Source organism: Neoarius graeffei, chromosome 7 (genome assembly GCF_027579695.1).
Source record: "Neoarius graeffei isolate fNeoGra1 chromosome 7, fNeoGra1.pri, whole genome shotgun sequence".
NCBI classification, from domain to species: Eukaryota; Metazoa; Chordata; class Actinopteri; order Siluriformes; family Ariidae; genus Neoarius; species Neoarius graeffei.
This window is the reverse complement of record NC_083575.1, coordinates 43,053,012-43,076,619: the sequence shown is the minus strand read 5'-3', so window position 1 is coordinate 43,076,619 and position 23,608 is coordinate 43,053,012. Positions and strand designations below refer to the sequence as shown.

General features: G+C 40.2%; 1 protein-coding gene across 1 annotated transcript in view; it reads right to left on the bottom strand.

Moving 5' to 3' along the window:
- Window positions 1-2,326: 2,326 nt before the first annotated feature.
- The window catches only part of LOC132888854 (sodium-driven chloride bicarbonate exchanger-like), a 168,007-nt gene continuing 146,725 nt past the window's right edge, over window positions 2,327-23,608 (bottom strand). The window contains exons 27-32 of the mRNA XM_060924948.1: window positions 14,783-15,034; window positions 14,622-14,690; window positions 10,418-10,591; window positions 10,183-10,308; window positions 9,819-9,883; window positions 2,327-2,408 (exon numbers count right to left, since the gene is read on the bottom strand). Of these exons, the coding sequence (XP_060780931.1) occupies window positions 2,327-2,408; window positions 9,819-9,883; window positions 10,183-10,308; window positions 10,418-10,591; window positions 14,622-14,690; window positions 14,783-15,034 (768 nt within the window). The remainder of the gene's footprint in view (window positions 2,409-9,818; window positions 9,884-10,182; window positions 10,309-10,417; window positions 10,592-14,621; window positions 14,691-14,782; window positions 15,035-23,608) is intronic.

The following is a 23,608-nucleotide window of genomic DNA, read 5'->3' as shown; positions in this document are numbered from 1 at the left end:
CCACCATCAGAAGAACACTGAACAACAATGGTGTGCATGGCAGGGTTGCAAGGAGAAAGCCACTGCTCTCCTGCTCGTCTGCAGTTTTCTAAAGATCATGTGGACAAGCCAGAAGGCTATTGGAAAAATGTTTTGTGGATGGATGAAACCAAAATAGAATGTTTTGGTTTAAATGAGAAGGGTTATGTTTGGAGAAAGGAAAAACACTGCATTCCAGCATAAGAACCTTATCCCATCTGTGAAACATGGTGCTGATAGTATCATGGTTTGGGCCTGTTTTGCTGCATCTGGGCCAGGACGGCTTGCCATCATTGATGGAACAATGAATTCTGAATTATACCGGCGAATTCTAAAGGAAAATGTCAGGACATGTGTCCATGAACTGAATCTCAAGAGAAGGTGGGTCATGCAGCAAGACAATGACCCTAAGCACACAAGTCATTCTACCAAAGAATGGTTAAAGAAGAATAAAGTTAATGTTTTGGAATGGCCAAGTCAAAGTCCTGACCTTAATCCAATTGAAATGTTGTGGAAGGACCTGAAGCGAGCAGTTCATGTAAGGAAACCCACCAACATCCCAGAGTTGAAGCTGTTCTGTACGGAGGAATGGGCTAAAATTCCTTCAAGCCGGTGTGCAGGACTGATCAACAGTTAACAGAAACATTTAGTTGCAGTTATTGCTGCTCAAAGGGGTCACACCAGATACTGAAAGCAAAGGTTCACATACTTTTGCCACTCACAAATATGTAATATTGGATCATTTTCCTCAATAAATAAATGGCCAATTATAATATTTTTGTCTCATTTGTTTAACTGGGTTCTCTTTATCTACTTTTACGACTTGTGTGAAAATCTGATGTTTTAGGTCATTTATGCAGAAATACAGAAAATTCTAAAGGGTTCACAAACTTTCAAGCACCACTCTCATATTCATATATATACACTATATATATATATATATATCACACACACACACACGGCAGGCACGGTGGTGTAGTGGTTAGCACTGTCGCCTCACAGCAAGGTCCTGGGTTCGAGCCCAGCAGCCGGCGAGGGCCTTTCGGTGTGGAGTTTGCATGTTCTCTGCGTGGGTTTCCTCCAGGTGCGCCGGTTTCCCCCACAGTCCAAAGACATGCAGGTTAGGCTAATTGGTGGCTCTAAATTGACTAAGTGTGAATGGTTGTTTGTCTCTATGTGTCAGCCCTGTGATGACCTGGTGATTTGTCCAGGGTGTACCCCGCCTCTCGCCCATAGTCAGCTGGGATAGGCTCCAGCTTGCCTGCGACCCTGTAGAACAGTATAAGTGGCTACAGATAATGGATGGATATATAACACACACACACACACACACACCATTTCTGTTACTTTCAGAAATTACAGTAATGTATACAGACTGATGACAAATTAAAGGAAAAACTGTTGGGGAAATTTTCCTGGCATGTTTTACCGCAAATCATTACAAAGTTATTCTGGCTGATCTCCTCTACCCTCAGCTGAAACCTTCCTCTACTAATGGGAGTGCTCTTTCCCATAATGACCAATGTTCACATCTCTAGGACACGAGAGCTCGAGAGAAATGAGAATGAAACTGATCATACTGATCATGAATCATATGCTATGGCTTTCCCAGTCACCAGATTTCAATCCTTTTGAAAACCCTTGTGAGATTTTGGACTGATGTGTCCAAAAAGACAGCGTTCTCCACCACCACTGTCATCAAAACACCTACTGAGGGAATAAACGGTGGTGTTCATCCCTAGAACGCGGTTCCAAACAGTTGGAGCATCGATACCAAGGTGCATTGTGTTGCTTTTCTCTTTAATTTGCCACCTGACTGTTTTGCAATCCTTATGTTCACAAAGTTGCGTTGAAAATACATTAACTCTTTACCCCTTAATGATGACATATGACAACCCCATGTATATCCCTTATTTTTAGACTTTCTTGTAAATATGTTCTAAGGGTGAACAGGATATACATATACAAGGGTGGCTGTAGCAACTGCTTTAAGGGGTAAAGAGTTAAATATCCTTATAGATGTAGTCATACTGTATGGCGAGGAGTGTGAAAACGTTACCCTACCCTCGAAAATACAAAACATTAAAAAAAAAATACATCTAGGTTAAAACAAAAGCAACTTCAAATGTAAAACTCCTAAAAGGGAAGATATTTAATCTGTAAAAGGATCTCACAAAATGCTTTCTCCTTTCCAAACACACATTTTTCAGGCATCTCACACACACACACACACACACACACAGTCGACTGGAGTGTGAGCACAGTGGCACAATACTTCTCTTTTGGATTCTAAAAGCAACATGAGACGTTAGAAACTCGTCTCCTGGTCAATGTTGCAGTCTATCACCTCTTCTGTTTGCTGAGAACTCGTGATGTCTTTCACTGGAGATCTACAGGGTCACAGAGAACGAGAAATAAAGAGAGGGAAAGAGAAGAGCAGCCAAAGAAAGACAAAATAAGCAAATTAATTCAAAACACCAAAGCAAAGTATAAAAGTATATAGTATAAAGAGTAAAACTTTTGGATGCATGGGAACAAAAACCGTGCAAATAGAAAAGCTCTCTGGGATGCAGACTCAACACACTTAAAGAGTAACTTCGCCCACTTTTTAGCTAAATGCCATCTAAACCTTTCTGCCTCAGTTTGTGCAGAACAAATCGGATCTGCTCATGTTCTCATGTCTTAAAGATATAAATGTAAATGTGATACATTTTAAATGTTGAATAGAATCATGATTTGGCGTGTTGTATTACGAAGAGGAGTGATACTGTTTCACATTCAGTACCAGTGTGTGATCCACTCATAGACTGGAAAAATAATGGACAAAGCCTCTGGGACGTCACTCATAGGATTTCTGAAGAGCGGGTTTGAAGCTCAAATAAGGAGGCTACGGGCGTCGCCATCTTGGCAGCACCTGACTCCACCTAACTCCTGGCTAGTCCATAAATGGAGAAAGGGGCGGGGATAGTGAAACCTGGCGGCTGGAAGCCGTCTACTAACCTTAAAGCTAACAAGCTAGCTATGCAAGCTACAGGCTAAACTAAAAGAAGCCGCTCCATAAGATACAGACCATAACCTCAACGGTCCATTTACAAAAAAATTAAAATAGTCACTGGGTGTGTAACCGTCCAGTAACATATGATCAAGGAGTGTCGTCTTTTCAATCTTAATTTTTGTTAATAACAATCTTAATTGTTAATAAAAACATTTGCGATAATATTTACCCATGATAGCGGAGATAATTAACATTAGCTTGGTTAATAGCTAGCTTGCTAGTGATACTGGAGTGGCTGAGGTCGACAGCAGCTACTGTTAGATGGTCACATAGCACACTGTATTTGATATAAAACAATTGACCAAACCCGCGATTTACCGGTAGTTAAGAGATGTGTCCCTTGGTGAACAATTTACTGTTGTGACATGAATCTTCATGCTGAATGGCTATTATTTCTATGTCAAACTCCAAAATGTAAATTTTTAGTCGATCGTGCTGTCAAATTGTCAGTCTGAGCCTAATTTACTGAACGGGAAACCCTGATAAACTTCATCGGCAACAACTACATCAAAAATATTGAAAGGTAAGTACAATCTAATAAAATACATTAAAGTAACTTGCAGGTGTAGTAGTGTGTAAAAGTTGCGTTTGCATGGAAAAGCTCTTTGACGAAAAGAAGCAGGGCTGCATAAATTATCTACATAAATTCATCAGCTGTGGTGAATTTGGCTTGAGTTCTGAGGTAAAGCCAGCTAGCAGCTAACAAGATGACACAAACGTAACTGTCACTCAAATTGGCCCTGCCCCAATTATGCATAAATGTATGGCTCAATATAATTTAAACTGTTGAATTATATAAAAATTCACCCCCCCCACATATAGCTGTCATGAAGGGCGAAACGAACTACAGTGTCTTGCAAAAGTATTCATCCCCCTTGGAGTTTGTCATGTTTTCTTGCATTACAAGCTGGAATTAAAATGAATTTTTGGAAGGTTAGCACCATTTGATTTACACAACATGCCTACAACTTTAAAGGGGCACATTTTTTTTTATTGTAACACAAACAATAATTAAGATGAAAAAACAGAAATCTGGAGTGTGCATAAGTATTCACCCCCTTTTGTATGAAACCCCTAAATAAGAGCTGCTCCAACCAATTCACTTCATAAGTCACATAATTAGCTAATTAAGATCCACCTGTGTGCAATCAAAATGTCACATAATCTGTCACATGATATCTGTATAAATCAACCTGTTCTGGAAGGACCCTGACTCTGCAACACTACTAAGCAAGCAACGTGAGAACCAAGGAGCCTTCAAATACAATCCCAACTTTGGAATTGGGGTTGTATTTGAAGGCTCCTTGGTTCTCACTTAGACATTCTTGTCTAATGTAGGATTCTAGTTGCTCAACTGTTTTAGGTCTTTTTTTTTTTTTGTCGTATCTTCCGTTTTATGATGCGCCAAATGGGTGAAAGATCTGGACTGCAGGCTGGCCAGTTCAGTACCCGGACCCTTCTTCTACACAGCCATGATGCTGTAATTGATGCAGTATGTGGTTTGGCATTGTCATGTTGGAAAATGCAAGGTCTTCCCTGAAAGAGACGTCGTCTGGATGGGAGCATATGTTGTTCTAGAACCTGGATATACCTTTCAGCATTGATGGTATCTTTCCAGATGTGTAAGCTGCCCATGCCACACGCACTAACGCAACCCCATACCATCAGAGATGCAGGCTTCTGAACTGAGCGCTGATAATAACTTGGGTCGTCCTTCTCCTCTTTAGTCCGAATGACACGGCGTCCCTGATTTCCATAAAGAACTTCAAATTTTGATTCGTCTGACCACAGAACAGTTTTCCACTTTGCCACAGGGGTCATTCCACGTCAATTCAACCGGGGCCCGCGCACTTAGGTCTCAAACCTTTCAGCATTGATGGTATCTTTCCAGATGTGTAAGCTGCCCATGCCACATGCACTAATGCAACCCCATACCATCAGAGATGCAGGCTTCTGAACTGAGCGCTGATAATAACTTGGGTCGTCCTTCTCCTCTTTAGTCCGAATGACACGGCGTCCCTGATTTCCATAAAGAACTTCAAATTTTGATTCGTCTGACCACAGAACAGTTTTCCACTTTGCCACAGGGGTCATTCCACGTCAATTCAACCGGGGCCCGCGCACTTAGGTCTCAAAATTCTGAAAAAAAAAAAAAAAAATCACCAGATGTACCCATGTTACCTAGGAGAAACACTGCAAATTTATTTGAATGTAAGATGTATACTTTCCATGTTACAGCCAGTTTTACTGGGGGAGCGGGGTGTCAATTTTGTTCAGACTTTTTTTTTTGTCAAAGTTCACAAGCCCATAGCTCAAGAACTAAACCATGTAGGAGGCTCAAATTTTGCATGCTGGTACATACATAGGAATAGTATGTAGCAAAGCTGTCATTTTGGGTCTGGATGATCCTGCATGGTCATAGCACTCCCTCAAAGATGATCAAAATTTTATTGGAGTTTTTGGCTGTGCTCTGTTTAGGCCTTCAGAAGACATATTTTTACCCAACATAGGCTCTTGATTTTTTCCCTTATTGAGGTAAGTAGAAACACTCAAAAAAAGCAATAAACAGAAAGGAAACTCTATCAGTGTTTGAACAGAAGACCTCACAAGTCTGACAAATCATTTTGGATGTCATTTTCAGAGCACCGTAACACCTTGTGGGAAAGTGTGCAGATTTTTAAAATATTTTTCTTTATTCTCCATGATCCCTTCTTTTTAAAAACACCAATTTGGCTTGTCTTACTCGAATCTCTCTTATTTTCCACCCTGAACATGGGCAAAATGCACCATTGAGAGCAATATGTTTTCTATAACATTAATGTAAAGAGTAAATAACCAAAGGCCAATTTTGCCCTGACATGATCACCTGAGAGTGCCTGTGCAGGGGTGAAGGTATGCTTTTCAATTTCAAGGATTCAGTGATTTTAGGGGCACCTGAGAGTAACCACAGGTGCCCCTAAAATCACTGAATCATTGAAATTTTTTCAGAATTTGAGACCTAAGTGCGCGGGCCCTGGTTGAATTGACGTGGAATGACCCACAGTCCATTTTAAATGAGCCTTGGCCCAGAGAAGACGTCTGCGCTTCTGGATCATGTTTAGATACGGCTTCTTCTTTGAACTATAGAGTTTTAGCTGGCAACGGCAGATGGCACAGTGAATTGTGTTCACAGATAATGTTCTCTGGAAATATTCCTGAGCCCATTTCGTGATTTCCAATACAGAAGCATGTCTGTATGTGATGCAGTGCCGTCTAAGGGCCCGAAGATCACGGGCACCCAGTATGGTTTTCCAGCCTTGACCCTTATGCACAGAGATTCTTCCAGATTCTCTGAATCCTTTGATGATATTATGCACTGTAGATGATATGTTCAAACTCTTTGCAATTTTACACTGTCGAACTCCTTTCGGATATTGCTCCACTATTTGTCGGCGCAGAATTAGGGGGATTGGTGATCCTCTTCCCATCTTTACTTCTGAGAGCCACTGCCACTCCAAGATGCTCTTTTTATACCCAGTCATGTTAATGACGTATTGCCAATTGAACTAATGAGTTGCAATTTGGTCCTCCAGCTGTTCTTTTTTGTACCTTTAACTTTTCCAGCCTCTTATTGCCCCTGTCCCAACTTTTTTGAGATGTGTTGCTGTCATAAAATTTCAAATGAGCCAATATTTGGCATGAAATTTCAAAATGTCTCACTTTTGACATTTGATATGTTGTCTATGTTCTATTGTGAATACAATATCAGTTTTTGAGATTTGTAAATTATTGCATTCCGTTTTTATTTACAATTTGTACTTTCTCCCAACTTTTTTGAAATTGGGGTTGTAGGTCAGAGACAAAGTTGTGGAGAAGTATGGATCAGAGTTGGGTTGTCTCTCTCTCTCTCTCTCTCTCATATATATATATATATATATATATATATATATATATATATATATATATATATATATAAATTCCCACGGAGCACCATTTAAATCCATTATAGCAAAAATGGAAAGAACATGGCACCACTACAAACCTGACAAGAGAAAGCCGCCCACCAAAACTCTCAGACTGAGCAAGGAAGACATTAATCAGAGATGCAACAAAGACACCAAAGATAACACTGAAGGAGCTCCAAAGATCCACATCAGAGATCGGATCATCTGTCCATAGGACCACTTTAAGCCATACACTCCACAGAACAGGGCTTTATGGAAGAGTGGCCAGAAAAAAAGTCACTGCTTAAAGAAAAAAATAAAACACATTTGGAGTTTGCCCAACAGCATGTGGTAGACTCCCTGGTCAAATGAGAATAAAATTGATCTTTTTGCCCATCATTGGAAACGCCATGTGTGGCGCAAACCCAACACCCTGAGAACACCATTCCTACAATGAAGCATGGTGGTGGCAGCATCATGCTGTGGGGATGTTTTTCATCTGCAGGGACAGGAAAGCTGGTCAGGACTGAAGGAAAGATAGATGGCACTAAATACAGGGCAATTCTGGAGGAAAACTTGTTGGAGTCGGCCAGAGGTTTGAGACTGGGATGAAGGTTCATGTTCCAGCAGGACAATGACCTAAAACACACTGCTAAAGCTACACTGGAGTGGTTTAAAGGGAAACATTTAAATGTCTTGGAATGGCCTAATCAAAGCCCAGAGCTCATCCCAATTGAGAATCTGTGGCATAACTTGAAGACTGCTGTACAACAACGCAACACATCTAACTTGAAGGAGTTGGAGCAGTTTTGCCTTGAGGAATGGGCAACAATCCCAGTGGCTAGATGTGCTATGCTAATAGGGACATACCCCAAGAGACTTGCAGCTGGTGGCTCTACAAAGTATTGCCTCTGGGAGGGTTAATACTTAGGCACACTCCAGATTTCTGTTTTTTTTTCCATCTTAATTATTGTTTGTGTCACAATAAAACAACAACTTTCACCTTTAAAGTTGTAGACATGTTGTGTAAATCAAATGGTGCTAACCCTCCAAAAATCCATTTTAATTCCAGCTTGTAATGCGACAAAACAGGACAAACACCAAGGGGGATGAATACTTTTGTAAGACACTGTATAGAGACCAAAACCATTTTTGGTACCAGGCTGTAAACATGTTTGTTTTCACTGTAAATTTAGACATTTTAACACGGGGGTCAATGGGAATTGACTCGCTTTTGGAGTCAGCCTCAAGTGTCCATTCGAAGAACTGCAGATTTTAGCACTTCCACATTGGCTTCACTTTTTTGGAGCGGAGGTTGGTGCTTGGATCCACCAGCCTCTGTAATATTCACTATAGAGTCTAGTCCATTTTGCTAATAAATGTGGCCCAGAACTGCTCCAACTGACCATCATGGCAGGCGACCAATCACAGAACCACACTTTCTCGTGCCCTAGCAACAGATGCAAATGATCTCACTTACTTGTCACTTACTTCTTCAAAGAAAACTCCTTCATAATTTTTAAGAGGGCTGCATGATGGTGTAGTGGGTATCACTGCCATTCACAGCTACAGGGTTGTGGGTTTGAGCCTCAGCTCAGGTTATTGTTGGTGTGAAGTTTCACCCCTTCATCCTCCTCCCACCCCCATTCAAAAACATAGGTGGACTGGCTATGTGAAGGTATGTAGTGCCAATAGACTGGCATCCTATTCAATATATATTTCAAGACCTTGTCCAGATTAAAGTGGTTCTTGAAGATGAACGAATGAAGGTTTGCTTTGACGTTGTACATCTTTTCACTGCTGGATTTGCAATTAACAAGTGGTATGCTTTTTTTTTCTTATGAATGACTGAATAACTGTGACAGGAGGGCAAGTTAATCTTTAAGCAAGCATATGAGTGACAGGCCATGCTTCAACTTTGACCTCTAAAAAAACCTCATGCATCTTCTTCTCTATGGTTTTCACACACAACACAAAATGAGAAAACGATAAATTATTTATTTTATTTTTTTTAGAAAAATGATTCTCATTCACGTGACCAGGATTAGATGGGAAATATTTGGGAGCTCATCTTACCTTTGGAAAGTCAGCAGCTAGGAGGTTAGGAGAGGGAGCTAATGCATGACAGGGGATGAGCAATTCATTCAAAAAAAAAAAAAAAAAGGTACTTTCAAGAAGTTTTAATAGGAGAGCATATTAAGTGTTTTAGAAGGATGGGGATTGAAGGATTGTGGCTCAGAATTGTGGCTTTCATGGGAATATAGCTGGAGATTAGCTCTCACACTCACTCATAACCAGCACAGAGAATGAACATGCAAGGTTTGTAGCCTTGAGTCCATTTGAATGGACCAAACTTGTCCATTAAAAAGAATTAAAAAAAAAAATCAGGAAAATACTGTCCGTGTCATAATTCATAACCAGAGCATCAGTGACGCAGTAGCTCACACGTCCGTACCATGAGAAACCAGACTCGTTTATAAATAGGTATGTTGCTCTTCAATTAGAGCAATTAGATCTTCCAAAAACAAACAATCAGAATCAAAATCCATTGAAAACTCAGTGAGTAGCGATTTTTGTGAATTGTGAACGGACGGACAGATGGATGCCGCGTGAAATGTTGACTGTGGAAGGGTCGTCCCTTAAAACAACACAGAAAACCTTTTCAGTGATAAAAGAACAAGTCATGCTGTGATTTTAAGTGGGAAATTACATGCAGGCCAAAGTCTAAATTTTTATTAGAATTCATAAAAATGTCTCTTTTTTTCCTGAGAGAACTAAAAAAAAAGTCTACAATGGACAAAAATGTGATGTATTCTGCTTACTTGTTATGCCCTTCAAGTGGCACCTGGACAACTCCCTCATCCTCCACCATCACACTGTGGTTCTCCTGTAAGTATCAACCCATCATGACTATGTTTCAACTTGAATTACAGAGAAAAAGGCTGCTTAATGACTTAAATTCTCATAAGTACTCAGGCTTAGCCACTGAATTTGTTTTCGAATCAGAAATTGTTGATTAATACACTTGCTGTGATATAAAGCTCTTTCTCCAGTAACAGCTCATTCACATGAACCTGCAGTCACTCACTGTTAAGATCTTAAGCCTAAAAGCTCACTTTCATGATCAACCAGTCACATAAAAAGGGCTGGATGGGTGCTATTAGATAGAGTACTGTAATGTTGTACCCCTTCCTGTGCATGCTCCAATTTTTTCTTCTTGCTGCTCCCAGGCATGAGGTCATCGAGCCAGCTGAGCTCCCTCTTTGTGAAGATGCAGTCCAGCAGCTTACGGATGATAACTAACGCCAACACCTGCACAGCAAAGCAGCTCACATTCACTATCAAGATTACAAACTTCTCTTTACATCGTACTTTTTACAATATCCTCCTCTCTCACACCTACAACAGGAGCGGGATTTACCATCATGGGGAAAATGATGGCAGCGTTGGAGGTTTTAGTAACCCAGAGGAGGACAAGGGAGCTGAGCTGGATGATGGTGAACAGGTGGACCTTCCTCAGAGGAACATGTCTCAGATAGATGAAGTCGGGCTGGTGTTTCGCTGGCATCCCGAACAACTTCAGACGGTCAAAGAACTGCGAACAGAACAGAACACACACCATCACGACCACAAGCTTGGTGGAATATTACATGTTTGGTGTCTTTTCTTTTTTTGGTTTGTACCGGCACTACAACACTAATGTAGCTAACAAGTAATGAACATTTTCTCCCAAAGCCTCTTCATAAATGCAAGACCAAAGCTTTGTTTCCTCTGAAACATGTTAAGCCAGTCACTGCATCTTTTCCAACCAACTCACACTACATCGCAGGGCAACATAACACTTCGAGGAAAGTGCTATCTACCCTCTTCCACATTCATGAGTTCACAGATGCGAATGGTTGTTGAGTGTCACTATGATTGACAGGGGAGTAAGTAGCACAATCCCATCAACCCACAGAGCATGGGCAATGTTGCTCTTTTGGAACGGAGGAACTTTTTTCATAGTTCTTCCAACCCCAATTCCAAAAAAGTTGGGACACTGTGTAAACTGGAAATAAAAACAGAATGCGATAATTTGCAAATCATGGAAACCCTATATTTCATTGAAAATAGTACAAAGACAACATATCAAATGTTGAAACTGAGAAATTGTATTGTTGTTTGAAAAATATATGCTCGTTTTGAATTTGATGTCAGCAACACATTTCAAAAAAGTTGGGAGAGGGGCATGTTTACCAGTGTTGCACAGGGCCGTAGCCAGGATTTTTCAAATACCGAGGTCAAACATGGCTGACAGCACCGAAGCCCCCCGGCACAACTTAAATAAATAAATAAAGATTTTGGTGGAGGACACATTTATTTTAACAATTCTAAAACTGTGGCACCATTACTGTGGTGTTTTATCTGACATAAAAGTAGAAAAGTAGTGAACTCTTGAACTGAGTATACATACCTAAAGTACCAGTTACCTAAAGTATTGGCATTATTTACATTGCAGCATACACATGACAGAAAGGGTGTGAACTGCTGAATTGTAAGCTTTAGTATTACACCTTATAATAATAGTGTGTGTGTGTGTGTGTGTGTGTGTGTGAGAGAGAGAGAGTTTGTGTGTTATTTGTGGGTGTCTGTATGTGTAGAGACATTCTGAGCAGTAATGTAAAGGCATCAGTCTATCTGGCTGTCTTGAATTGAGATCCATTTGCATGCATTCTCTGAAACACAGTAATGTAAGTTTGGCTCACAACACATTTACTTTAACAATTCTAAAACTGTGCCATCAGAACTGTGGAGTTTTGTCTGACATAAAAGTCAAAACTGAACTGAACTGAGTGTATTGCTCAGCTACCTGAAGTATTGGCATTATTTACATTTCATTATCTTAAATTACATTAGAATGTAGAGCTATTAGTTCTGTGTGAAGACTATGCATTAGAGAGAGTGTGTGAGAGTGTATTATTTGTGTGTGTGTCTGTATTTGTGTGTCTGTGTGTGAGTGAGTGAGTGAGTGAGTGAGTGAGAGAGAGTTATGAGAGAAAAAGAGAGAGAGTTACTCGAACAAGCCCGTTTAGTCAGCCCTGCACAGGGCTGCCTGTGACAACGTAGTTTTGAATGTTTCTCGAAATGCTAACTAAAATATAATAGGCAATGACAATGAAACGTTTCCCCTTGGAAAGCTGGCATGACACCGCCGAACGGTCTGCCACTGCACTGACAATATTTTCTCACCTTCCCTCCTTCTCTTTCCCTGCTCTTCTGTTGGCTGTCCAAACCTTAATTTAGTATGTTGCAACTTTTTCATTTTGCACTCAGGTAAAGCTCTATAATGCTATGTGACTATTAGCCTACGTTAGGTTAGGTAGGCATATGTGATAGAGCGTAGACTACACCCTGCCTGTTTTATCCAAAACCCAACTTCCCCGGCCGACACTAGTATAGGCTACGTCGTGTGACGCTGCGTTAGACACGGCAATGATAGAGATAGAGGCTGAGAGATTTCAGATGACATTAGACAAACGTGAATTTTATTGGGGGGAAATACAGATGACATGTGGATGCGGACGCTGCGTTTTACATTGATCACTGGTCGAATTCAGCGTAGACCAATTTGAAATTTCTGAAAAAAAATACAGAGGACATGACCTCGGTGTCCTCAATGGTAGTTACAGCCATGGTGTTGCATCACCTCAACTTTTAATAACACTCTGTAAACGTTTGGGAAATGAGAAGAATTGCTGTAGTTTTGAAAGAGCAATCTTGTCCCATTCTTGCCTGATATACAATTTCAGTTGCTCAACAGTTTGGGGTCTTCTTTGTCGTATCTTGTGCTTCATAATGCATCAAATGTTTTAAATAGGAGACAGGTCTGGACTGCAGGCAGGCCAGCTTAGCACCCGGACTCTTACTACGGAGCTGTGCAGTTTTAACCGGTGCAGAAAGTAGTTTGGCATTGTCTTGCTAAAAGAAGGAAGGCCTTCTCTGAAAAAGATTTTGCCTGGATGGCAGCATATTGCTCTGAGACGTGTTTATATGATTCAGCATTGATGATGCCTTCCAGATGTACAAGCTACCCATGTCATGTGCACTAATGCACCCCTCATACCATCACAGATGCTGGCTTTTGAACTGTGCACTGATAACTAGCTGGATGGTCCCTCTCCTCTTTAGTCTGGAGGACGTGGGGTCCATGATTTCTAAAAAGAATTTCTACTTTTGATTCGTCAGACCTTGGGACAATCTTCCACTTCGCCTCAGTCCATCGTAAAAGAGCTTGGGCCCAGAGAAGGTGGCGGTGTTTCTGGATATTGTTTATATCTGGTTTTAACTTGCATTTGTGGATGCAGTAATTAACTGTTTTCACAGATGGTGGTTTTCTGAAGTGTTCCTGAGCCCATACAGTGATTTCCACTTTAGACACATATCTGCTTTTAATGCAGTGTCTCCTGAGGGCCTGAAGATCACAGGCGTCCAATGTCAGTTTTCAGCCTTGTCTCTTGTATACAGAGATTTCTCCAAATTCTCTGAATCTTTTCGTGATATTATGTGCCATAGATGATAGACTATAGACTCCGCCTCTCTGGGATGCTCTTTTTATACCTAATCATGTTACTGACCTGTTGCCACGTAACCAAATTAGGTTTTTTAGTATTACACAACTTTTTCAGTCTTTTGTTGACCCGTCCCAACTTTTCTGAAATGTGTTGCTGATATCAAATTCAAAATGAGCATATATTTTTCAAATAACAATAATATTTCTCAGTTTCAACATTTGATATGTTGTCTTTGTACTGTTGTCAATGAAATATAGGGTTTCTATGATTTGCTAATCATCACATTCTGTTTTTATTTTTGTTTCACACAACGTCCTAATTTTTTTGGACTTGGGGTTGTAGAACTGTTGGAGGAAGTTCCCCCCTTTTTTTTTGTGCCCCCGCACTGCAGGAACTGAGAACGATTGTAGTTTTGAGGGCCTTTCTTAGCTCCTACAGTACTTGAGGGTAGGTATTCTCCTAGCACAAGAGGAACCATGAGTGACATAAGTGTACGGTGATTGGTAGAGCACGAGACAATGCAGCACCAGCAACCTCCATTTTTAAAAATCTGTGTAAAACTATAGCCGTGCAAATAACAGTTCTTAATGTTAGCATTAAAAGTGGAAGAAAAAAAAGTCAAATGGATGGAGAAGTCCAGGCTTTATTGAGCTAATAAGCGAAAGAGAAAATGCAGCGTGATTTTGACACCTCTAAGTGAAATATAAAAATCTTTGCTAGCATTTCCTGCTAATGTCACGCTAGCAAGCCGGCTTACGTCACTTCAGTGTTCATTCTGGAGGTGTGACTGCAAACAGAATAAAAGCCCTTGAAGGTATGTAGTTCTCGGAGGAGCTCCCCATTGAGTAGGTCCTCTCAGTTGGTACCTCTCGAAAGCACCTTTGGACTCGGGATGACTTGGATTCGATTTTGTGATGTTTTTTGTGTCGCACCTTCATTTCAGACCTCCATACGTTTCATTTTTTAAAAACGGTTCATGTAAAATACAGATCTACAACTAGAGAGACCCCAACAACGTATCACAAACAAGTCAAAAGTGTGAATGTTATGCATGCACTAGCTACACTAGCTTACCTGTATGCCTCTGAGAGACGACGCCCCCATGTACAGGAAAACTCCGTATAACACAGGCATTGGGATGAACTACAGACAAAACAAATATATTCAAATCACACAACGCTTGTTTGTAAAAGAAAGTAATGGGATTTACATACTACAGGTCAAAGGTGACTGACCTTTAGGACGGAAGTCATGAAGACAGAGCAGCCCATGAGGAGGAAGATCATGAGTCCGGTGAGGCGCTGCTCTCTGATTCCCAGAAACTTGGGCTGCTCTCCTGGCGCTGAGCACTTGGACTCCAGCTTCAAGCTGTTCACATGCGTGATGGAGAGGATGGTGGCAGCCACGAACCACGGTAGTCCCATAACTGAACACAATCCAAGCATCACACCCACCACAAACAGGTCCAGGTGATAGCCACAGCCTTTCTGCAGATACACACAAATGGTCTCATTTTCATCAGAAACCTTCTTTTTTTCCTACATGTGAAGATAGTTCTGGGCACAGTCACATAGTCAAATATTTGACTGGGAACAATCAAATAGTCCTGTGATCAACTGCGAAGCTCATTAAACAAATATTCAAAAGAAAAACAATATTTTGTGCTCATGTTTAGAGAAACTAATCTGTTTTATCTCAGACACTACATTTCAGCTCTGCTGCTGTAATCATAAAGACAATCCTGTATTCATCCCAGGACTCTCATTCACAATACGCTCCATATCCTTTCAACATATTTCAACATACTGATTGTTTTTTTTTTTTCCTGTACAACTGTATACTGTAATGACACTCCCACTATCTAATGTCACCAAAACCTTTTGGGTCTGGTTTCACTTAAAAAGTGCTAGTCTTATGAAAATGACATCATAAAATCCCGAGTTTTCTGTATAAGTTGTAAAGTTCACCGATAAATTAAAAAAAAAATTGGTTCGAAAAAGAATTTTTTTGCATCTGAATTCTGTTCCAGAAATCACTAAAACCTTGTCCGCCATTAGATCGCAGCGATTTATTGGTCAGGCGCTGCATGTGTGACGTCATACTGTATGCGCCACTGCCTTCTTTTGTAAAGCTCTCGACACAACTTTACGACAACAAGGACAAAGGAGTGACCCAGAGTGAATAAGCATGTTGTGGTTTGCTTTTAGATCAGTGATTGTCTGTCGTCTAAGTATTATATTTGGCCACATAGAAACTACCTTAGAACGTTACTGATCTGACAAAAGACAACTCAAATTCAAGCAACAGGTTAAACACAAGCTGGACCCTTACTGTGCGACGGTGAGCTCTTTGGGAGGGCGCTTTGGACTTTTTTTTTTTAATCTCAAGTCTTTTTTATTTTTGTGTTAAGTACAGAACAAACATTAACATTCAACCCTCCCAACCCCGTCGCACCCCAATTCAAAGTAATTAACAACAACAAGAAGAAAAAACAATATGACATAAATAATAATAGATAAAATTAAAAATAATAATAATAATAATAAAATAAAATAATAATAATGAAAAATAAATAAATAAATAAATAAATGAATAAAATACACAAATAAAGAAGGAAGGAGGAGGAGGACTTCCATAGAATTTACTACATAATGTCATTAGAATCAAGCTTTCCCACTAAAGTGAGGACAGGCTGCCAAATATAGCAGAATTTGAGACTGTTACCCTGGATATGAAATCGGATATCTTCAAGTGTCAGATATTGCATTACATCATTAATCCAATGCTTAAATGTAGGGGGCGATTTGTCTTTCCACTTCATTAATATAATACGTCTGGCAATTAGTGTTGTAAATGCTATAACAATTTTACCACAGTCGCCTATGCCGCTTAGTTCTTCAGGTGCTACTCCAAAAATACTAACCAATGGAGAGGGTTCAATATCCACATTCAGAGCTTTAGACAAAAACACAAAGATTGAATTCCAAAACTCAAATAATTTTGGACAACTCCAGAACATGTGTACGAGTGTAGCAGGTTCAACTTTACATCTGTCACATGTTGGATCAATATTAGGCATAATCCTAGCCAACCTTGTCTTGGACCAATGTAACCGGTGGAAGACTAAATTGAATAACAGCATGCTTGAGGCAAATTGACGATGAATGTATATTTTTGAGAGCGGATTGCCATTGTGTGTCAGATATATTTGTATCCAGTTCCTCCTCCCATTTGCTTTTTAACACTGTTAATTGTTCTAAGTTGCTTGTATTAAGTACACCATAAACTGTTCCTATTGTTTCTTTAAATTGAGCAAGGATTTTGATTAATGTATCTAAAAGAGAATCTGTCTGTGGTGATGGGAAAGATGGAAAGTGTGTAGAAACAAAGCTACGGAGCTGCAGATACCTGTAGAAGTGTGTGCTAGGAATGCGGTTTTGTGTTTGGAAATGTTCAAAGGATCCAAACACCCCACCAACATAGAGATCTTTGATTGTCTTCAGTCCCCTCTCAGACCAGACCTTAAAGGCATTATCATTTATAGATGGGGTAAACATATTGTTTCCAACCAAAGGGGCATTCTTAGACATGTCAAATAAAGAGAAGGCCCATCTAAATTGTGCCCATATTTTAAAAGAGTGTTTCACAGTGGGATTGCTGCAGAATTTGGACATGGGCTCTGCAAGGGGAATTTTGGAGCAGGCTATTGCATGTAATGAGACCTGTTTGCAAGATGCTATTTCTAGCTGCAACCAGCTGGGGCAGTTTTCATAAGTAGCAGAGTGGATCCAAAAAAGTATGTTTTTAATATTAGTTGCCCAATAGTAATATTGAAAGTTGGGCAAGGAGAACCCACCATGTTGTTTGTGTCGTTGCAGTACTTCTTTACGTATACGTGGATTTTTCCCATTCCAAATAAAGCCAGATATAAGTTTGTTTATATTTCCAAAAAAAGATTTAGTTAAGAAAATGGGGAGGCATTGGAAGACAAACAAAAAACGAGGCATGATATTCATTTTGACAACGTTGATTTTCCCCCCTAGGGATAGCGGGAGGAGGTTCCAGCGGCTTAAGTCTGTCTTTAGACTTTTTAAAAGTGGGGCAAAATTAGCTTCATATAAATCTTTAAACCTACGTGTTATCCAAATTCCTAAATACCTAAATTTATGTGTGCATATCTTGATAGAAAATGATTGGTTTGTAGTAAGCTGATAGGAGGGGTCAATAGGCATAAGTTCACTTTTTTGCATGTTAACCTTGTATCCTGAAATCCTACCAAATGAATGTAGCACCTCCAGCATCTTAGGCAGACTTTCCTCAGGATCTGACATATATATGAGCATATCATCGGCATATAGTGAAACCTTGTGCTCTAATCCGCCTCTCAACACTCCTTTGATGTCAGTATTGCTACGCAGTGCAATTGCCAGTGGCTCAATAGTTAAAGCAAATAGTAGGGGCGACAAGGGGCAGCCTTGTCTAGTGCCACGTTGTAAATTGAAGAAAGGTGAGAGGTTATTATTAGTTCGAACAGCTGCCATAGGTAGGAAATACAATACCTTAATCCACTGTATAAATTGTGGTCCAAACCCGAAATGTTCTAAAATAAAGAAAAGATAGTCCATCTCTACTCGATCAAAGGCCTTTTCAGCGTCTAGTGATATCAAAACTTCTTTGCTTTTGGATGGTGAGGAGTTGTAAAGAATATTAAGCAATCTACGTACATTAGATGATAATTGTCTATTTTTAATGAATCCTGTCTGATCCTCTGATATCAGTGATGGAAGTATTCTTTCCAATCGCAAGGCTAACATTTTGGCAAGTATTTTATTGTCAACATTTAAAAGAGAAATTGGGCGGTAAGAGCCACATATTAAGGGATCTTTGTCCTTCTTAGGAATAAGTGATATAACAGCTTGACGCATTGTTGGGGGCAGTGACCCAGCTGTGAATGACTCTTCAAACACAGAGAGTAGAAGAGGTGCTAGCTCTTTAGAAAACTTTTTAAAAAATTCACTAGGAAATCCATCTGGCCCCGGGCATTTGCCATTTTGCATAGTTTTCACAGCAAAGCAAAATTCTTCTTCAGTGAATGACTCATCAAGTTCAGAGGCAACTTGCTTCTGTACTGAAGGAATATCTAAATTGTGAAAAAAGGATTGAAACAGATTTTTATCCTGATGTGATTCAGAACTGTACAGCCTAGAATAGAACCTATGGAAAGTCTGGTTAATTTCAAGGTGGTTGATATGCTTATTGCCTGTCTCATCACTTATTTCAGTTATACTTTGGGCTGCAGACCTTTGGCGCAGCTGGTGTGCAAGAATTGTACCTATTTTTTCACCGTGTTCATAAATTTTATGATGTGATTTATTGAGAAGGTTGGTAATATATTTAGATGATAAAAGATTGAATTCTGTCTGTAACATGAGCCTGTGTTTATATAAGTCTGGGGATGGCGCCTGAGCAAGTAACCTATCGACATGCAAAATATCCTCAGTTAATTTCTTAAGATATGCTGTTTCACCCTTTTTCTTTTGGGCACAATAAGATATAATTTGTCCCCTTAGATATGCCTTCATAGACTCCCATATTGTTGATGATGACATACCTGGTGTTTTATTATTTTCCATAAATGATGATATTTCAGATGAGATAAAATCAACAAAGCATTGATCACTGAGCCATAAATTATTTAATCGCCATGGTCTATAAACATCTTGTGAGGTTGGTATATCCAATGTCATCAATAATGGGGCATGATCAGATATAATAATTGCTTGATATTCACACTTACTCACTATGGGGAGAAGGCGGTTGTCCATTAGGAAATAATCTATGCGGGAAAAGGTTTTATGAACATGGGAGAAAAAAGAGTAACATCTAGAGTTAGGATTCTGAAAGCGCCATACATCTGTAATCCCATAAGTCTGAAGAAATAAATCAATGGTTTGGCTTGCTCTAGTTTGAGGGACCATTCTAGTTGAGCTACGGTCTAAATGGGAGAAGGCACAGTTCAGATCACCTGCCAAAATAAGGTAGTGAGAGTTTATATCTGGCAAGCGAGAAAAAAAGGATGAAAAAAATGACTCGTCATCCCAGTTGGGGGCGTATATGTTAGCTAGGACAACTGGGGTTTCATATAATCTTCCTGTAACTATAACATACCTTCCATAGTTATCTGCCTCCACTTTTGACATTACAAATGGAACATTCTTATTTATCAAAATAGCTGTGCCTCTTGACTTACTGTTGAAATTGGAATGATAGAGTTGACCTATCCAGGTGCCTCTTAGTTTACTATGATCACATTGACGTAAATGTGTTTCTTGGAGAAAGGCCAGTCCAGCATTAAGCTGGCTGAGATGCGACAGAACTTTCTTGCGTTTAACAGGGTGATTTAAAGATTTCACATTCCAGGAAACAAAGTTAACTGGGCATCCTGTATTACCTCTCAACAGTGTGTCAGCCATTTATCATTATATAAAAGCATATTAATGTATCCAGATATTGGTGCAAAAAAAAAAAAAAAAGTCCTCCTCCAAAAAAAAAAAAAAAAAATACAAATAAAAAAGGTGAGAAAAATAAGCATTAAAACCATACAAAAAAGATTATCAGGTGCGATTAAGTCCCTCCCCTTGTCACCTAGAACGAGGTGAACACTAAACCCTTTACAATGGAATCCACACATAGACTATGTGCTTGTGATGGGGGAACTCAAACTCGAGCAGGGGGCTCTGCCAATTAAGCAGTAATGAAAAGCGCTTCCAATACGTTAAGTCGACTGTCCATTGTATCAAGCCAGTCCAAACATCAGTGGTTCTATTGATTACAGTAATTCTCTCTCACTCGCGATCACTTTCAATTTCTAAATAGATTTTAGCCTACCTTTCGGACATGTCATCATGATTACAACGTTTACTCTGACGATACAGGCCTGTCTTCCACAAGTATTGTCGATTTCACATACGACATCGCTTTTCTCGGGTCCAAAAATTCTTTCTTGGTGCCTTTGAAAGTGATGCATAACTTGGCAGGGAACTTCACTCCGTAGCGGGCATCCTCGCGGCCTCTCAGCAGCTGTTTTACCTCGCTGAACGCAGATCTTGCTCGCGCGACGGCTGGAGGATAATCCGGAAAGATGGAAATAGACACTCCTCCATAGCGCAAGCCATCACCTGTTTCCTTTGCTCGGCGAAGTATGTCCACACAATCCTGATAATAATGGAGCTTTGCGATTATGGCCCGGGGCTTCTCCTGGCTTGCAGTAGGGCTATTCTCTCGCGTAGGTTTAGATTTCTTTGATGACGAAGCCCTTCCGAGTCGATGCGATCTGTCAACCAACACGTCTTTATCCAAATCGAATGCCTCCTTCAGTAGCTGTGTGACGAATGACGGGTCGCCCGTTCCAGCCTCCTCTGGGACGTTTAGTATTCGGATGTTTGATCTCCTCATTCTGCCTTCCATGTCCATGCATTTTTGTTGCAAGTCCAACACATTTGCCTGAAGTTGTTCGACTGTAGCTTGTAGAGTTGTAACATCGTCTGAGCACGTTGTCAGACTGTGCTCCACGTCAGCCATTTTGGTAGTCACCGTTTCTAGGTCGGTGCGCAGTCGAGAAACACTGTTCACGACCTCAGTCTTAACAGCCTGAATTTCACTTTTTACCGCGCTGAATTCGCCAGTAAGAATGTCCTTTAGTTCTGACCTGATTAGTGTTGAGATGTCATCTTTAAGAGAGGCAAGAACTTCGGTCTTGAGATCTTCCATGCTAGCTTGTTTGCTATTAGCCGTTTTCCGCCCAGGAGTGTAAGAATATTGTCGTAGGTTCCTCGCCATTGACATAAAATACAGATCAGCTCACTGGCCACATGTACGTGACTTCAGTCGACCAATATGAGAAGTATAAAGCGCTTCAAATACAATTTTAAACTTAGATTTTGGCAGAGCTTCCCAAAGCGTGTCTTACTCCATATCCTGCTCAACAGCGCCCCCGGCGCTTTGGACTTTTGTTTCCAGATTGTAGAAACTGCTCAGTGTACCAGACGTCGCTCAAATCCTTCTATGTGAGTCTGCCTCACAAATTTATCTTCTTCAAAACGTATGGAGCAGACACCAAACCGTCCTGTCGGCTTGAAGTTACCTCTCTTTGTCTGTACAAATCGAACCCATTCATTCTGTAAGAGTCCTGCCGACTTTGGGCTATAACAGATCGAAATTTTGCTTCTTTTTATCGGCTACACTTGAACAGCCGTGAACGACACGCCTCTTAAGAGGCATGCTTTGGTTTTAATTTTGTCTCATCTCATCTCATTATCTCTAGCCGCTTTATCCTTCTACAGGGTCGCAGGCAAGCTGGAACCTATCCCAGCTGACTACGGGCGAAAGGCGGGGTACACCCTGGACAAGTCGCCAGGTCATCACAGGGCTGACACATAGACACAGACAACCATTCACACTCACATTCACACCTACGGTCAATTTAGAGTCACCAGTTAACCTAACCTGCATGTCTTTGGACTGTGGGGGAAACTGGAGCACCCGGAGGAAACCCACGCGGACACGGGGAGAACATGCAAACTCCACACAGAAAGGCCCTCGCCGGCCCCGGGGCTCGAACCCAGGACCTTCTTGCTGTGAGGCGACAGCGCTAACCACTACACCACCGTGCCGCCCGTTTTATTTTTGTTCTGGAATAAAAAAAAAAATCATTAAAAATGTGCTACACTTTGCAAAGCAGACGAAGCCAGAAATGCTGCGAACTTTCAAGTGTTGCGCATATGACGTCACTTCCTTTGAATTGACAGTAAATTACCAGGAACGTGTTCGTGTAATGGCAGACTCAAAGAGCCAAACTTTACCGGTTAAATAGAGCATGTTCCCAGTCTTGTATTAAAATACAATTTAGACAGTAAATTATTTCACATGTCTAGTTTCATAAGGTATCATTTCCAGGATTGATGTCATTTTCATAAGACTATCGCTTTAAGGTCTCTTCCTTCCATCTCTAGGAGCTTCACCTTGTTTCTTGCTCTGGCTAAATCCAGCTTTCTATAAAGCTGCTTGGTGACCATATCTATTTAACAGTTATTCCACGAAATTGAGTCGTACATGAGCTGATAGCTGATGAGGCACGTAGCACTGAGTTGGCTATAATCCATGTATGACGAGACTGAGTGGAATAACTTTTATTCTATCCACATTCACTGGATTTTGAGAAACAGAGCGTTTTTTTTATTTTTTGCAAATTCGATAAATAAAAACTTTATATAAACTGTTCGAGAAAATCATTTCAGCTGAGAATGTGAACAAACCGGCAAAATGACAGGAGCAATTTGAAAAATGCTAGAACAATAATTCTTGAAAAATTAAAAAAAAGATATGTTTTTACCATCAAATACTTTTATTCCACATTTTGTTGCTTTTTTTGTATTTTTTGAGGTTTGCTTTTCGAGTAGAGTTTTTATTTCGTGCTCGGTTGGTTCAGCAACATGCGCCGCCATTTTGTTTTTCTCTACTCACGGTATATGAGCTGATATCCTACTAGTAGAGTAGTCAATCAGAGCACACGATTGCTCATATCCAGTGAATATGGATAGAATAATAAAAGATACATCAGAAACTCACGTTTCCATATTTACTGTACATAACATCAATAATGACCGCGCCTTATAATGTTTCCATGAAAGTATAAACCACCATCCTCCCAAATCCTGAATCAACCTCTGGGACGTCTCCAGTGTATTATTCTTATGTCTCCCAGAGTTCCTGACTTGGGATTGGGGTGTGGCTATGTACGGACAGCACTGTAGTAGCACTACAACATCTTTAAGGATATAGTACATTTGGTTTTTTTAGTGAAAGTCACATTTTTAATTGGCCAATATGGTGCATGAGCAGGTTACAAAGCCAATCTACACCACACACAGTACAAATGAAATAATTTAAAAGAAGGTTATCTGCTATTAATGACTCAAATTACAGCAAAAAACAAGATAAAAAAAATAAAAGAAACAGAAAAAAAGTCAAGATTTGATGATTGCTTCAGCCTATTTCTTCCA